Below are 16761 nucleotides of genomic sequence, written 5' to 3'. Positions count from 1 at the left end.
CTGTCGGTCCACATGATTACAACAATATTCAGTTTATATAGGTTTATTACTTAAATAAAAATTATAAACTACATGTACCAAAACTAGTATGTTTAATGTACAGGGCGGTAATTTTTGGACTTTTGTGTACACCCTCGACCGTGTGGTATAGCTAACCTTATATTTTAATAGTTCAAATATTTACACACAGTAGTACCACATGATGATTTTTCTTTAGTACATTTTATTAAAAGAGAAAAGGGGGTGAATTAAACTTTTAATAGGGAAGGGGTTAAAGAACTTTTTTAAACTTTTTTTTTTTTTTTGGCCACCATATACACTGTTCAATGCTATGCCGTTGCATAGCATTGATCAGTTTAACCGGCGCTCTGCTGCTCTAGCCTTCTGCACAGGAATGGAGCAGTAGATCGGATGACTGATAGGCAGGTGAGGACCTTCTCGTCGTCCAGTAAGCTGGTAGGGACAACTGCAACATCCTTATCAGCTCTGCTGTGCTGCCGGGCTTCCTCTTACTTTTGATGCCGCGATCAACTTTGATCGTGGCGTCTAAAGGGTTAATGCTGGGCATCAGCCCGACTGGCTGTGCCTGGCAGTCGTGGGTCCTGGCTGCCTGTAGCAACCGGGTTTAACCAGTTCTCTGCCAGTTAGAACTGTTTAAACCCCTTTAAACTGGACCAGGGTGTACAGGTATGCCCTGAGTCCTTGAGGATCAGGGATGCAGGGTGTACGCCCTGCATCCCCAAGAGGTTAAACTTGGCTACTGAACAAAGTAAAAGAATCCAATCTGGTTTTCACAGGCCTTTTTAAAACTTAAAGAAGCAAGCTAATTGGTTGCTATGGTAAACTGTTCCTACCCTCCATAAATTCTCATTTATTAAGTTAGGAGTTACAAAATGGGTGGCTTGATTAGTGCTTAAAACCCACCTGATGGGATTCCTGCAGGATAGGGCTAAAAGTTTTAGATGCTATCTTCTGTATGGAGCCTTGGCTCTCCCCCCCCCCCCCCCCCCCCAGAGCGCTGCGTCATGACTCCTGTCCAAAGCGATGGCCACCATGCCCCCTCCATATAGCTCTGAGATAGCCGAATGGCTCTCCCATAGAGATATATTGAGGGAGCACGGGGTGCCGCTCCTGGGGAAAGCTGGGGCTCCATACAGGAGATCGTGGGGGGCCCAAGCGGTCTGATTCCCCACGATCTAAAACTTATCCCCTATCCTGCAGATACGTATTTTTTTTCCACAAGACTTTTCACCACTGATGTTAAAATTGAGACATTAGTCTTTGTATATCCCTAAGGTTTCTCAAGTGTCTCAGCACCTACCTGTGCCTTATGGGCAATACCAGGGGCCAGTGGGCAATTACAGCAGCATTAGGTCCGACTCACAGCCTGCTCCCAGTTACCTCCAGTGTGGATGAGCACATATACAATGGGAGGAGGGAGGCAGGCTATAAGCCCCACCCAAGTTGGCTAATGTGTTGCCAGCCTCACAGGCGGACACAGGAACCATGGGTATATACTGCTTGACACTAGGTAAAGAAAAGAAAAAAGTTAGCGCCGAGCCAGGGTGGGTATATCCTATGGGAGGAGCTGATCAGTTTTAGCTTGGTGTGAGTAGGGGGCAGACCTGGACTTTTTCCCCCCTCTAGCTAGCTGGCTCCACTTAAGGGCACCTGTACGCCCTGCGTTTCTCCGGTTCTCGCCGGGCAGGGACTGGACAGGGATGCCCCCCAATGTCGGCAATTGCCGATCAATTCAGACTGACGATTCCGGGTCATAGGGGGTCTCTGTTGACCCGTAAATTAAGGGGGATAGGAGTGAGGTGGCAGGAGTGCCACCCTTCCTATCCCTGCTATTGGTTGGTCAGACCGACCAATAACAGATCAAGGGGGGGGAGAGGGTTATGGTTCGGTTCCCTCACTCTGCCTACCCATGGTAGTTCGGACAGAGTGGGGGAACTGTCCTTCAAGTGGTGCAGGAGAGCGGGTGGTGGGCGATCCTGAAAATGGGCAGTGAGTTGTTGCCTAGCAACATTTGGAGGGCCACAGTTTAGAGACCACTGTATAGTAATCTCCAAACTGTAGCACTCCAGATGTTGCAAAACTACAACTCCGACCATGCCCACACAGCAGTTTGCTGTCTGGGCATGCTGCAACTTTGTAGTTTTGCAACATCTGGTGGGCCAGAGTTTGGAGATTACTATGCAGTGGTCTCTAAACTGTGGCCCTCCCAATGTTGCATAACTACAACTCCCAGCATGCACGAACAGCAAAGGACTGTCTCAGCATGCTAGGAGTTGTAGTTGCGTGCCTCCAGCTGTTGCATAACAACTCCAAGCATACCCTTCGGCGATCAGTACATGCTGGGAGTTGTAGTTTTGTAACAGCTGGAGGCACACTGGTTGGAAAATACAGAGTTGGGTAACAGAAATTAACTCAAGGTTTTCCGACCAGTGTGCCTCCGGCTGTGCCAGGTACCCAGTTTGGGAATCAGTGGAGGCAATTGTAAGGCCCTATTCACACAGCAGAATTCCCGTTCATCTGCCCCAATTCCGCTACTGCTTTTGAGGATTTTGTGCTGAATTGGTGCAGAATCCAAGTGGAAATTCTGCAGAAGTGTGAATGGTAGTGTGGACTCCCATAGAAGTGAATAGGGCCTAACGCTTGCATCCGGGTCCGCCCCTATGCAAATCCCCAATTTAGGCCTCAAATGCCCATGAAGCTCCCTCACTTTGGAGCCCTGTCATATTTTGACGGAACAGTTAAGGGCCACACATGGGGTATTTCCATATTCTGGAGCAATTGTGTGACAAAATTTGGAGGGCTTTTACCCCGTATGAAAAGGAAAAGTTGGGGTCTACACCAGCCTGTTAGTGTAAAAAAAATTTTTACGCTGACATGCTGGTGTAGCCCCATAATTTTCATTTTCACAAGAGGTAAAAGGAATAAAAGACCCCCAAAATTTGTAAAGCAATTTCTCCGGAGTACAGAAATACCTTATATGTGGACGTAAAGTGCTCTGTGGGCGCACCATGTACATTTGAGGCCTACATTTTTGATTTGCACAGGGGTGGGCTGATTTGACAGCGGTTCTGACAAACGCCAAAAAAGTGAAGTGCTCTGCCAGCACACTATAGGGCTCAGAAGAGAAGGAGCGCCATTGGGCTTCTGGAGAGAGAATGTGTCTGGAATTGAAGGCCGTGTCTGTTTACAAAGCCCCCAAAACACACACACACACACACACACCTCTTCCCAGACCACTGTTCCAAAGGTCTGTCAAACGCCAGTGGGGTCTAAATGTTCACTGCACCCCTTATTACCCCTTAAGGACTCAGGGTTTTTCCGTTTTTGCACTTTCGTTTTTTCCTCCTTACCTTTTAAAAATCATAACCCTTTCAATTTTCCACCTAAAAATCCATATTATGGCTTATTTTTTGCGTCACCAATTCTACTTTGCAGTGACATTAGTCATTTTACCCAAAAATGCACAGCGAAACAAAAAAAAAATCATTGTGCGACAAAATTTAAAAAACGCCATTTTGTAACTTTTGGGGGCTTCCTTTTTCTACACAGTGCATATTTCGGTAAAAATTACACCTTATCATTATTCTGTAGGTCCATACGGTTAAAATGATACCCTACTTATATAGGTTTGATTTTGTCGCACTTCTGGAAAAAATCATAACTACATACAGGAAAATGTATACGTTTTAAAATGTCATCCTCTGACCCCTATAACTTTATTTTTCCACGTACAGGGCGGTATGAGGACTCATTTTTTGCGCCGTGATCTGAAGTTTTTATCGGTATGATTTTTGTTTTGATCTGACTTTTTGATCACTTTTTATCAATTTTTTAATGGTATAAAAAGTGACCAAAAATGCGCTTTTTTTGACTTTGGAATTTTTTTACGTGTACGCCATTGACCGTGCGGTTTAATTAATGATATATTTTTATAGTTCGGACATTTACGCACGCGGCGATACCACATGTTTTTTTTTTTACACTGTCTTATTTTTTTTATGGGAAAAGGGGGGTGTTTCAAACTTTTATTAGGGAAGGGGTTAAATGACCTTTTTTAACACCTTTTTTTTTTACTTTTTTTTTTTTTGCAGTGTTATAGGTCCCATAGGGACCTATAATACGGCACACACTGATCTCTCATCCTGATCACTGGCGTGTATTAACACTCCTGTGATCAGTGTTATCGGTGCTTGACTGCTCCTGCCTGGATCTCATGGGGTCACATGTGCAGCTTGGAGGCTTTGTAAAAGCACATGGCCCCTGACTTCCATTCCAAACAAATTCTCTCTCCAAAAGCTCAATGGTGCTCCTTCTCTTCTGAGCATTGTTGTTCGCCCCCAGAGCACTTTACATCCACATATGGGGTATGAATTTTGGGGGGGCATTTTCTCCTATTACCCCCTTGTATAAATTTGAAATTTGGGGGAAAAAAATGCATTTTAGTGAAAAAACAAACAAACAAACAAACATAAAAATGTATTTACACATCTGACTTTAACAAAAAGTCATCAAAAACCTGTGGGGTGTTAAGGCTCACTGTACCATGAATGGTGACTGTGATTGAGCCCTTGCATATCTGTCCAGTTCACACTACAGCTGCGGTTATACAAGCACTTATTGGACAGTATCTCTGGAGAGACTTTATCTATTTATCATCCATCATCCACCTACTACATGGTCTTGCATCGAAATCCATCTGTTAAACCGGTACAGAACCCTCCACCATTGGAATAATACTTCTATCGGCACGTACTATTGACATCCAACGTCATTCAGTACTAACTAGCCTCCCGCACAAGGTCAGCTGACCTGCCATCAGCTGACCTTTTACGTCAGACGCCAAGAGACAACTCGCCGGTGAGAGCGGCTGTATACTTTGCGATCATCACTCCGCCCCGGCTAGAGTACACCTGACGCCAAGGGACAGCTCGCCGGTGAGAGCGGCTGCACATCCTGCGACCATCACGCCGCCCCGGCTAGAGTACACCTGACGCAAAGGGACAGCTCGCCGGTGAGAGCGGCTGCACATCCTGCGACCATCACGCCGCCCTGGCTAGAGTACACCTGACGCCAAGGGACAGCTCGCCGGTGAGAGCGGCTGCACATCCTGCGACCATCACGCTGCCCCGGCTAGAGCGCATCTGACCATCGTCCACCTGTCCACCAGCGGTGCGGTGAGTGGCACAATTGTGCCAGCTATCATATTTAATTTGCAGGCCACTTGATTGTGGAGTGGAGAAACCGGCAACAGCGATCTAGCTTCAATATCCATCATACAAACTGATCTGTATGTCATATTTGTTACAGCATATGATTATATTACAGGACATTTTTTCAGGACAATCTTAGGATCTATTTTACAGGACACAACTTCACCATCTATAGGACTGTCATCTTTACCATTTACAGGAAATTTTGTATATCTATTGCATAGAAGGCTTCTTTGACATCAAGCCATCTTCTTTCCAGGAGGAACGTTCCTATTCTATTTTTGTGCACACCAGATATACTACCATTCTGATTAGTGTAGCACCATATGCAACAGTATCATCCAGTGTATCATTATACGGCTGGCAGCTATAATAGATACATTGTTATTAAGAGTGTTATTAGTACCATATATGTTCGCTCTGTAGTGTAACAACTTACTGCATTTTTATATCTTATTGTATCTTTTAACCACTTGTGCGCCACCGTAGGGCCCTGCGGGAACACACTATTTTATACATATTAAATACTAATTTTTATATATCAATTTTTTCCTCTATTATTGATACCAGACATCCACCATTTAATCTTTTTGATATTGAGCTGAGGACTAATATCCGATTCTTATTACTTTTTTATATCTCTCTGTGGGGGAGAGCTTTTAGTTAACCTCGCTAATTTTTTGTGGTTGAGCTACACATATCTATATACTCAGATTTGTAAATTACTTCTATTAAAAAATCTTAATTCTTCCAATAGTTATTAGCTTCTGAAGTTGAGTTGTTGTTTTGTGTCTAACTGCTCTCTGATGACGTCCCGGGAGCTGTGCAGTTCCTATGGGGATATTCTCCCATCATGCACAGCTCCCGGGACGTGACATCATCATTGAGCAGTTAGACAGAAAACTTCAGAAGCTAATAACTATTGGAAGCATTAAGATTTTTTAATAGAAGTAATTTACAAATCTGTTTAACTTTCCGGAGCCAGTTGATATATATATATATATAAAAAAGGTTTTGCCTGGAATACCCCTTTAGGGTACGTTCCCACACGGCGTATTTTGCTGCGTATTTGCTGCGTATTTGGTGCTGCGTATTTTCCTACCCATTGACTTCAACAGAGAAAGTAAAATACGCAGCAGCAAATACGCAGCAAATACGCCGTGTGGGAATGAACCCTTAATGCGCTTAGGGAAGAGAAGTGCAGCTCCCATTTCATCCATTGTTGTTTAGTCTTAATAGGTGTCACCTCAGAAAGCTCTTAGGGTATGTTCACACGGGTGGATTACCTGTGGAATTTACGCAGCGCATTTGCTGCGGAAAATCTGCAGCGGTTTTTGCTACCATTGACTTCAGAGAGTTAGAAGGAAAATCTGCAAATTTGCCTCTATTGCGAATTTTCTGCTGACCCATTGAAGTCAATGGTAGCAACATCTGCTGTGGATTTTCCACTGCAAATACAATGCAAAAATTCTGCAGGTAATCCGCGCGTGTGAACGCACCCAAAGGGCTCAGTGTAACAATCTCCACTGTTGAAAATTCGCCACAGACCCTATTGACTTCAATGGGGTCTGCGGCGTGTTGTATGTGTGAATATGTGGCGATTGTGTGTCCATGTGTCATGAACATGCATATATGTGTTTATGTAAGTGGTCAGTGTGTAGGCATGCATGTGTTGTATAAGTGCAGTAAGATGTAATGACAGAGCCATAGCTAGGGGGTGCTCTGATTATTATGTGGGTCCTTCTTGGTATGTATTAAATATTTGGCACTTCAGATCTTTACATGATGCTCAGGTATGAATTGCGGAACATAGTTTTTTGGGGGGAAGTCTCTTTTTTACATTGTTATTATTATTATAATTTTTTTCACTATTATGTATATGTCTGAATTATTATCTTAAAAGATTGTAGAGGAACACAAGCAGTAATAAGTTTTTAAAATTGTCTTGGGGCATGTTTACATAAGCGGATTTGCTGCAAGTTATGTTCCGCAGCGGAAAATCCTCATCAGATTTTGTTCACTTTAATGGAGTCTGCTGCAGATTTTCCCCTGTGGCAAATCTGCCATGGGTACCCTTATTATTTATTTGTGTTATAGGGGGCTTCAATTAATCTAAATAAAAAATATATACACAACATACCTGGTATCGCCACGTGCGTAAATGTCCGATCTATTAAAATATGTTTATTATCCTGCACGGTGAATGGCGTACATGGGGGGAAAAAAAAAAAAAACAGTAGAATTGCAGATTTTTGGTAAGCTAATGTAATTAAAAAATAAAAACAAAAAATACAGATCACGTTGCAAAGAATGAGCCACATACAGCCTTATTATTTCCGCACATGGTCGCAATGCAAGAACATCTAACTCTTTTGATAAATGTGCTGTCTTAAGGTCTTCTCTACAAAAGCATACATTCTGATGTTTATTGTTTGGTATCAGTTTTAAAAGCTTTTAACTTTTTTAACTAGACCATTGCATACAAAGACAGTGGCTGTAAGACAGGATGCTAGTAGTCGTATTTAGGATTAGAGATTGTATTCCATTTCTCCAGGGAGCTTGGAGTGGAAAGAAAGAAGACCCACGTCATAATCTGAAAAAAGAAAATAAGAGCACATTTTTAGATATTTTGAAAAAAATAAAATTTAAAAAAGTCAATAAAAAGAGAATGTTATATGAAAATGCAGGACAAAAGAATTAGAACTTTAAAGGGGCTGTGACCACTAACGGTATTGCCTGCCATATTTCAAGCAGGCTTGGACTGACTCTGGAGAGCCAGTTAATTGCTTGGCGCATTCTTGTCTCCCCCAACACGAGAGGAACACAGTACAATGCAGTTGCTGCACATCCAGTTTATTAATATATAGCTTGACTGAGATGTCATCTAGGTGCAGCCGCAGGCTGGTCAGTATCATCACTCAGTTTCAAAACCTTGTAAGTCCTAACAGCTACAGACCTTTAGGATGTTTTAGGAGTTGTACTTTTTCACAGACGACATTCCACAAGGAATCTTGTTAAAGGGGTACTCCAGTGGGAAAAAAAAAGTTTTTAAATCAACTGGTGCCAGAAAGTAATACAGATTTGTAAATTACTTCTATATAAATATTCAATCAAGAATATAGGCCAGAGCACTCACCGTGGTCACTTCTTCATAATGAAGACAATGGTGAGTGCCCTGGCTTATGTTCTTGATTGACTATTTCTATGGACTGCATAATTAGATCCAGTGAGCACCACGAGTCACAGTGAAACTGCCGGTATAGGGAGTAATAGTGAGTTTGAAGGGGTGGATCATTTAACTCTACTAGTGCCGAGTGCGTCTGTTATATAGTAACACAGTTCATAAGGTTGAATAAAGACCAGAGTCCATCGAGTTCAACCTATGTCCCTAGTGAGTCCCTACAGAGTTGATCCAGAGGAAGGCAAAAAAAAAACTCATACTTGAAGGAAAAATTCCTTCCCGACTCCAAATATGGCAGTCAGAATAAATCCCTGGATCAACGTTCTATCCCTATAAATTTAGTTATAAATTTATAACCTGTAATGTTATTACTCTCCAAAAATGCATCCAGACCCCTTTTAACCTGTTAAGGATGGCTGGCGTATCCATACGCCCCCGTCTTAAAGTCCTTAAGGACTGAGGGTGTATGGATACGCCCGTGGGAATTCCGGTCCCCGCCGCTAGCCGGTTGGGGACCGGACCGGGATGCCTGCTGAAATCATTCAGCAGACATCCCGGCACATCGCCGAGGGGGGTCCTGAGACCCCCCCATGTCGGCGATCAGAGAAAATCGCATGTCAATTCAGACATGGAATTTTCTCCTATTCCGGGCTGATCGGGTCTCTGGTGACCCGATCGCCCGAAAAATAGGGATGATCGGAGCTGACAGTGACAGCCCCGATCATCCTGAGGGATAGGAGCGAGGTCGCAGTGCTGCGATCTCCTCCTATCCTCTGCCATTAGTCAGAAATGAGTTCCATGGAAACCCCCGTTCTGCCCACCCCTGGATGTCCAGCAGAACGGGGGGAGAAGATGGCGGCCTGTACCTGTGCAGAAGATGCTGTGGGGACCGCAGATCATCGCTGGAGACTGCGGAGATCAGCGGCGCAGGTAGGGAAGCGACGGGGGGGAAGGAAGGGGGCAGTAAACGATATTTATTGCTGCCCTTCCAAAGGCTGTCTGGGAATGCTGGGAGTTGTAGTTTTGCAACATCTGGAGGGTCACAGTTTGGAGACCACTGTTACAGTGGTGCCAAAATGGTAGCCCTCCAGATGTTGCAAAACTACAACTCTCAGCATGCCTAGACTGCCCAGGCATACTGGGAGTTGTAGTTCTGTAACATCTGTCCCTTCAGATTTAGCAATTTTCATGAAATTTTTGAAAATTGCTGCTATATTTGAAGCTCTCTAATTTTTTTCTAAAAGTAAAAATATGTCTATTTTATGATGCCAACATAAAGTGTACATATTGTATTTGTGAATCAATATATAATTTATTTGGAATATCAATTTTCATTACAAGCAGAGAGTTTCAAAGTTAGAAAAATGCAAAATTTTCTAATTTTTCATCAAATTTGGGGATTTTTTACCAAGAAAGGATGCAAGTAGCGACAAAAATTTACCACTAAAATAAAGTAGAATATGTCACGAAAAAACTATATCAGAATCAGAATAATCGGTAAAAGCATCTCAGAGTTATTAATGCTTAAAGTGACGGTGGTCAGAATTGCGAAAAAGGGCTCAGTCCTTAAGGGGTTAAATTCTTTTACAGAGTTCACCATGACCACCTCCTCCGGAAGAGAATTCCACAGCCTCACTGCTCTTACAGTAAAGAACTCCCGTCTGGGCTGGTGTAGGAACCTTCTTTCCTCTAGACATAGAGGATGCCCCCTTGTTATAGATACAGTCCTGGGTATAAATAGATCATGGGAGAGATCTCTGTACTGCCCCCTGATATATTTATACATAGCTATTAGGTCTCCCCTAAGCCTTCTTTTTTTTCTAAACTAAACCCTAATTCTGATAATCTTTCTGGGCACTGTAGTCCTCCCTTTCCCCGTATTACTCTGGTTGCCCGTCTTTGAACCCTCTCCAGCTCCACTATATCTTTCTTGTACACTGGTGCCCTGTACTGTACACTGTATTCTATGTGTGGTCTGACTAGTGATTTGTACAGCGGTAGAATTATTTCCTTGTCGTGGACACCTATGCCCCTATTGATGCACCCATGATTTTATTTGCCTTAGCAGCAGCTGCCCGACACTGGTCACTACAGCTAAATTTACTGTTAACTAAGACCCCTAAGCCCTTTTCCATGTCAGTCGTCCCAAGTGTTCTCCCATTTAATACATAATCCCAGCCCGGATTTTTCCTCCCTATGTGCATAACTTTACATTTATCAGTGTTGAACCTCATCTGCCACTTCAGAGCCCAAACCTCCAACCTATCCAGATCCATTTGTAACAGTGCACTGTCCTCTATAGTGTTAACCGCTTTACAGAGTTTAGTATCATCTGCAAAGATTGCTACTTTACTATTCAACCCCTCTACAAGGTGATTAATAAATATATTAAATAGGACAGGACCCAAGACTGACCCATGTGGTACCCCACTAGTAACAGTCACCCAATCAGATTAAGTACCATTAATAACCACCCTCTGTTTCCTATCGCTGAGCCAGTTACTTACCCACTTGCACACATTTTTCCCCAGTCCAAACATTCTCATTTTATGCACCAACCTTTTGTGTGGCACAGTATCAAATGCTTTGGAAAAATCCAGATATACGACATCCAGCCATTGCCCTTGGTCCATTCTGGAGCTCACCTCCTCATAAAAGCTGATCAGGTTAGTTTGACAGGACCGATCCCTCATAAATCCATGCTGATACGGGGCCATACGTTTATTTTAATCAAGATATTCCAAAATAGCATCCCTCAAACATAAATAGAAAACCCTCAAACAATTTACATACAACGGAGGTTAAACTAACAGGCCAATAATTCCCGGGGTCACCTTTTGACCCCTTTTTAAATATTGGCACCACATTTGCCATGTGCCAGTCCTGGGGAACAGTCCATGTTATTATAGAGTCCCTGAATAATAAATAATAGGGGTCTGTCTATTACATTACTTAATTCCTTTAGAACACAGGGGTGAATGCCATCTGGACCTGGTTATTTGTCTATTTTGATTTTTTGAAGGCGGCACTGTACTTCTTTCTGGGTTAGACAGGTGACCTGTACTGGGGCATTTACCTTATCCCGCTGTATTTCCCCTGCCATTTCATTTTCCTCGGTGAATAAAGTGGAGAAGAATTTGTTTAATATATTAGCTTTTTCCTGATCCCCGTTTATAATTTCTTCTTTATCATTTTTTAAATGGCCAACACTTTCACTTTTGATCTTTTTGTTATTTATATAGTTAAAGAACATTTTGGGGTGAGTTTTACTCTCTTTGGCAAGGAGTCTTTCTGTCACTATTTTTGCGGCTTCTGTTTTTTTTTTTTTTACATATTTAACATTTTTCTCTATAGCTTTTTAATGCTTCTTCACTGCTGTCCTGTTTTAGTAGTTTAAATGCTTTTTAGTTTAAATGTTGTTACATGAAAATTTCTTAATAAAAATGTAAATCCTTCCAGTACTTATCGGCTGCTGTATTCACCACAGGAAGTTGCATAGTTTTTTCAACTCTGACCACAGTGCTCTCTGATGACACCTCTGTCCATGTCAGGAACTGTCCAGAGCAGGAGCAAATCTCCATAGCAAACCTCTCCTGCTCGGACAATTCCTGACACAGACAGAGGTGGCAGCGGAGAGCACAGTGGTCAGACTGGAAAGGACTACACAACTTCCTCCAGAGCATACAGCAGCTGATAAGTACTGGAAAGATTAAGAGTTTTAAATAGAAGTAATTTACAAATCTGTATAACTTTCTGGAACCTGTTGATTTAAAAACTTTAATTTTTTCACTTGTTTTTCACCAGAGTACTCCTTTAAGAATGAGTTATAGACAGTGGTTATAGTTAGGCCAACAACCATGCTGATGTGCAGTTTTACCTCCAATTCACACAATTATCAGATTGATTGTTAAAGACTGCATGGTTCTGCGGGCAAACTTCTAAAACCTGCAAATATGCCCCGTTAGGCTGGGTTCACACCTCGTTTTGTACTTCCGGTTCCCGTATACGGCTGGGAGGAGCGGTGGGCGGGGCTTAATCACGGCGCCCGCACTCAGCCGTATAGGGGAACCGTATTTAATGCATGTCTATGAGCCGACCGGAGTGAACCGCAGCCTCCGGTCGGCTGCGTTTTCGGCCGTATGCGGTTTCCCGACCGTAGGCAAAAAGGCGGTCGACCACGTTTTTGCCTGCGGTTGGGAAACCGCATACGGCGGAAAACGCAGCCGACCGGAGGCTGCGGTTAACTCCGGTCGGCTCATAGACATGCATTAAATACGGTTGCCCTATACAGCTGAGTGCGGGCGCTGCGATTAAGCCCCGCCGACATCTCCTCCCAGCCGTATACGGGAGCCGTAAGTACAAAACGAGGTGTGAACCCAGCCTTAAAGGGAATCTGACAGTTGGTGAACCTAAGTAAAAATATCACCATACATATTACCGCCATACTGTTACTGACCAAATGCAGTATACTGAGACCAATATTACCAATAATACCAGTATACAGGGAGGAATATTATAACAATACATATTACCATCATACTGTTACTGGCAAAATCCAGTATACTAAGACCAAAATTACCAATAATACCAGTATACAGGGAGGAATATTATCACCATACATATTACCGCCATACTGTTACTGACCAAATCCTTTATACTGAGAGCAATATTACCAATAATATCAGTATACAGAGAGGAATATTATCACCATACATATTACCATCATACTGTTACTGACCAAATCCTGTATACTGAGACCTAAATTACCAATAATACCAGTATACAAGGAGGAATATTCTCACCATACATATTCTCATCATACTGCAATTCAAAGGGAAGGACAGCAATATTAATCCCATCCTTGGTTGTGCAAGCGACAAACCAGCTTGCCAGGCTGGAGCAGCAATATAGCAAACAATGCAAGTTATTTTCAGCTCACCTCCCTTTGGTCTTGCACGGATCCAAGCTTGGCCACGCTTCATATGAATATGAATGAGTCGAAACGAGTCTATTGCGGGGGTGTTGCTGACTAGGTGAAGTGTTGTTCTACATGTTTTAGCGTTTGGAACAAAGTTTACTATTTTATATGGAATTGCTGGATCGCCCATCTATTTTTTTCTACTCATTGGAACAGCAATATACATCCAAAGAGTTAAATCACAGCACAACTCCAGGGATCCAGTCTTTCAAATCAAGGCTTAAATTTTATTGCACCATGTAACAAACAGTGCGACGTTTCGGCATACAATGCCTTTATGAATGCTTGATAAAGGCATTGTATGCCAAAACTTCGCACTGTTTGTTACATGGTGCAATAAAATTTAAGCCCTGATTTGAAAGACTGGATTCCTGGAGTTGTGCTGTAATTCTGCTTTTTGGATGTATATTGCCATCATATTGTTACTGACCAAATCCTGTATACTGAGACCAATATTACCAATAATAATACCAGTATAAAAGTGAAAATAATACCACTACACCAGGACCACTAAGATTACCACCACATAGTGATTGAAATAAAACCACTGAACATAGACCAATATCCCCCCCCCCCCCCCCCCATACAAAGCTCACATAGTAATGACCCAGGCTCTACACAGGCACTGCAGACTGTATAAGTGATTACAGTGCAGTTGCATCTGCTGACTCACAGGAGGCGTGTTCTTGGAGTCGTTCTCTTTCCTTTACTTCTCTGGTTGCTCAGACCATTATGAAGTCTCCTTCCAACCATGACTCATCTTCACAGAATCTGCAAGATAACATACATATTAGGCTCCATACTTTTTCTGCACATTTCCCACATGTTTCCTACCTTAAGTTCCCTAAATAATGAATGAATGAATGAATAGTATAAGGAAGCAGTTAAGTGGGTTGGGGGAAAAGGTAGAGGGATAGGGTGGTGGGTAGATAATTTCCCCTCCCCTATTAAGTAGTGGCCCCAGTATGTAGGTAGGAAATTCCCCTATAAGTTATACCCTCCCCCCACACACACTAGGTTGTAGTTAGTGCCTCCAGTAGGTAGTGCCCTCAGTAGGTAGTAGGTAATTCTCCCAGGTAGGCAATGCCCCCAGTAAAAAGTGCCCCCCAGGTAGGTAATGCCCTTAGTAGGTAGTACCATAAGTTGGTAGTTCCCTCAGTAGTTAGTGCCTCCAGAAAATAGTGCCCCCAGGTAGGTCAGAGGGAGAGATAGATAAATACAGTAGATATGAGAAAGACAGATGATAGATAGATAAGTGTTTTACAAATAGGTTGCCTCCAGCTGTTGCAAAACTACAACTCCTAGCATGCCCACACAGCCAAAAACATGCTGAGAGTTGTAGTTTTGCAACAGCTGGAGGCACCCTGGTTGAGAAACAAAGAAATGTAGGTAAATAGGCACTCTCTCATTGTTTCTCAGACAGGGTGCTTTCAGCTGTTGCAGTAGTGCCTACTTACCTTCCACTAATCCCCAAATTGCAACCTCCCTTCCTCAGAAAGTTACTTACTTTGATGGGCAGGACCCAGCTGTGAGCATGGGAAGTCTTTCTCATCTCAGTAGCCACCGGATGTCAGGCTTGTTGGTGGAGAGCAGGAAGCACAAAGCATATGTGCCTACTCCACCAATAGTGTGAGGAGGGGGAGGGGCGTCCCTCTCTGCTCTCCTCCAACCTGACAGTAAGCACAGCTATGGCCCCTGCACTGATATTACAGGGCCTGCATGCCACAGATTTAAAGAAAAAAATGTCTCTGGTAGCGGCGGGCCCCCTCTGTCCACCCTTGGGAGCAGGAGACCGCTTTAAACAGCAGTCTCCTGCTTCTGTGGTGGGGCTGCAGAGGGGTGCAGCTAGGGCCCGAGCCCCTTACTGAGGTACTGGCTGTACCCCCCTGATGGCGGCCCTAATTATGCTGCATTGCTAGAATGTTAATTTTCACCTGTGCTCAATAGCGATGGTAGCTGGTAAATCGAGCTTCCCTTTCTTTGCCCCCTCCGGAGATGGAGGAATTGATGCTTGGAATGCCAGCTCTCGCCTCCCATGTGCTAAGGGTAAAATTAACATATTAGCAATGCAGCATAATACCGCCTGAATCTTCCAAATGGATGTTCTGCTGCAGCAAAGTCCTATTGATTTTAATGTGATTCTGCTGCACTGAGCACATGGCGGAAATTCCGCAGCAGAAATATCTGATCTTGATTCTGAAGTCTGCAGAAAGAATAGACATGTCTATTCTTTCTGCGGAGTCCACACAGAAATGCACTGCTGTTTTATGAGATGGTGCATTTCCGAGTGGTCCTAGTGAAGGCATGTTCTGTTGGTGGAACGTCCGGCCGGAAATTTTCTGTATATTAGCCTTTTTGAACATGGACCATTTGCCAAATTCCACCTGCCACATTCTCTATATATTCTTCAGTTAAAGGGGTACTCTGCTGCTCAGCATTTGGAACAAACTATTCCGAACTCTGGAGCTGGCGCCAGTTGCTTATGACATCACAGCCCCGACCCCTCATGAAGTCACACCCCTCTCCCTCAATACAAGTCTATGGGAGGGGGTGTGACGGCCATGGAAAAATAAGATTGTTTCAAGCATGTGATGGTCCTTTAAACTCACTTGGGGAAAGTAACAGGTGTGGGCAATATAAAAATCACACCTGAAAGCAGATAAAAAGGAGAGAAGTTCACTTAGCCTTTGCATTGTGTGTCTGTGTGTGCGCCACACTAAGCATGGACAGAAAGAGGAGAAGAGAACTGTCTGAGGACTTGAGAACCAAAACTGCGGAAAAATGTCGACCGTGGTGTACTACGGTTTTAGTTCAGGTGAGAAAACCGCATATGAGGCCAAAATGAGCCGACTGGAGTCAGCGTTTCACTCCGGTCGGCTCATTGAAATGCATTACATGCGGGCCGGATACGGCTGGGATACGGGACCATCCGGTTTTCACTTCCCCTCAGCCGTATACTGTCCCGTATTGCTTAAAACGTAATGTGAACCCAGCGCCGACATGGGTTTATCAGCTGATCAGCTTCTATGAGAAGGTCACTTATAGAATGGACTGGGTTGAAGCTTAGGATGTTGTTTATCTGGATTTTTCTAAGGCATTTGATACTGTGCCACACAAAGGGTTAGTACATAAAATGAGGATGCTGGGATGCAAAGAGCTCAGTGATGGGAAGCAGAGGGTGGGGTTGAAAGGATCTTACTCTGGTTGGGTGACAGTTACTAGTGGGGTACCCCAGGGTCAGTACTGGGTCCACTTCTTTTCAGTATATTTATTAATGACCTTGTAGAGGGATTACAACATTTGCAGATGACACTAAGTTGGGTCGGGTGATCACCACAGAGGATAATAACATAGTATTACAGGGATCTGGT

At 43.4% G+C, this 16761-nt stretch overlaps 1 protein-coding gene across 1 annotated transcript in view; it reads right to left on the bottom strand.

Moving 5' to 3' along the window:
- Positions 1-7447: 7447 nt before the first annotated feature.
- Positions 7448-16761, bottom strand: part of ZNF414 (zinc finger protein 414) — a 69838-nt gene continuing 60524 nt past the window's right edge. The window contains exon 7 of the mRNA XM_056570591.1: positions 7448-7824. Within this exon, the coding sequence (XP_056426566.1) occupies positions 7760-7824 (65 nt within the window). The 3' untranslated portion in view covers positions 7448-7759. The remainder of the gene's footprint in view (positions 7825-16761) is intronic.

The sequence above is a fragment of the Hyla sarda genome, chromosome 1 (genome assembly GCF_029499605.1).
Source record: "Hyla sarda isolate aHylSar1 chromosome 1, aHylSar1.hap1, whole genome shotgun sequence".
Classification (NCBI taxonomy): Eukaryota; Metazoa; Chordata; class Amphibia; order Anura; family Hylidae; genus Hyla; species Hyla sarda.
The sequence above is the reverse complement of the archived record's forward strand: the minus strand, read 5'-3'. Positions and strand labels throughout refer to the sequence as shown.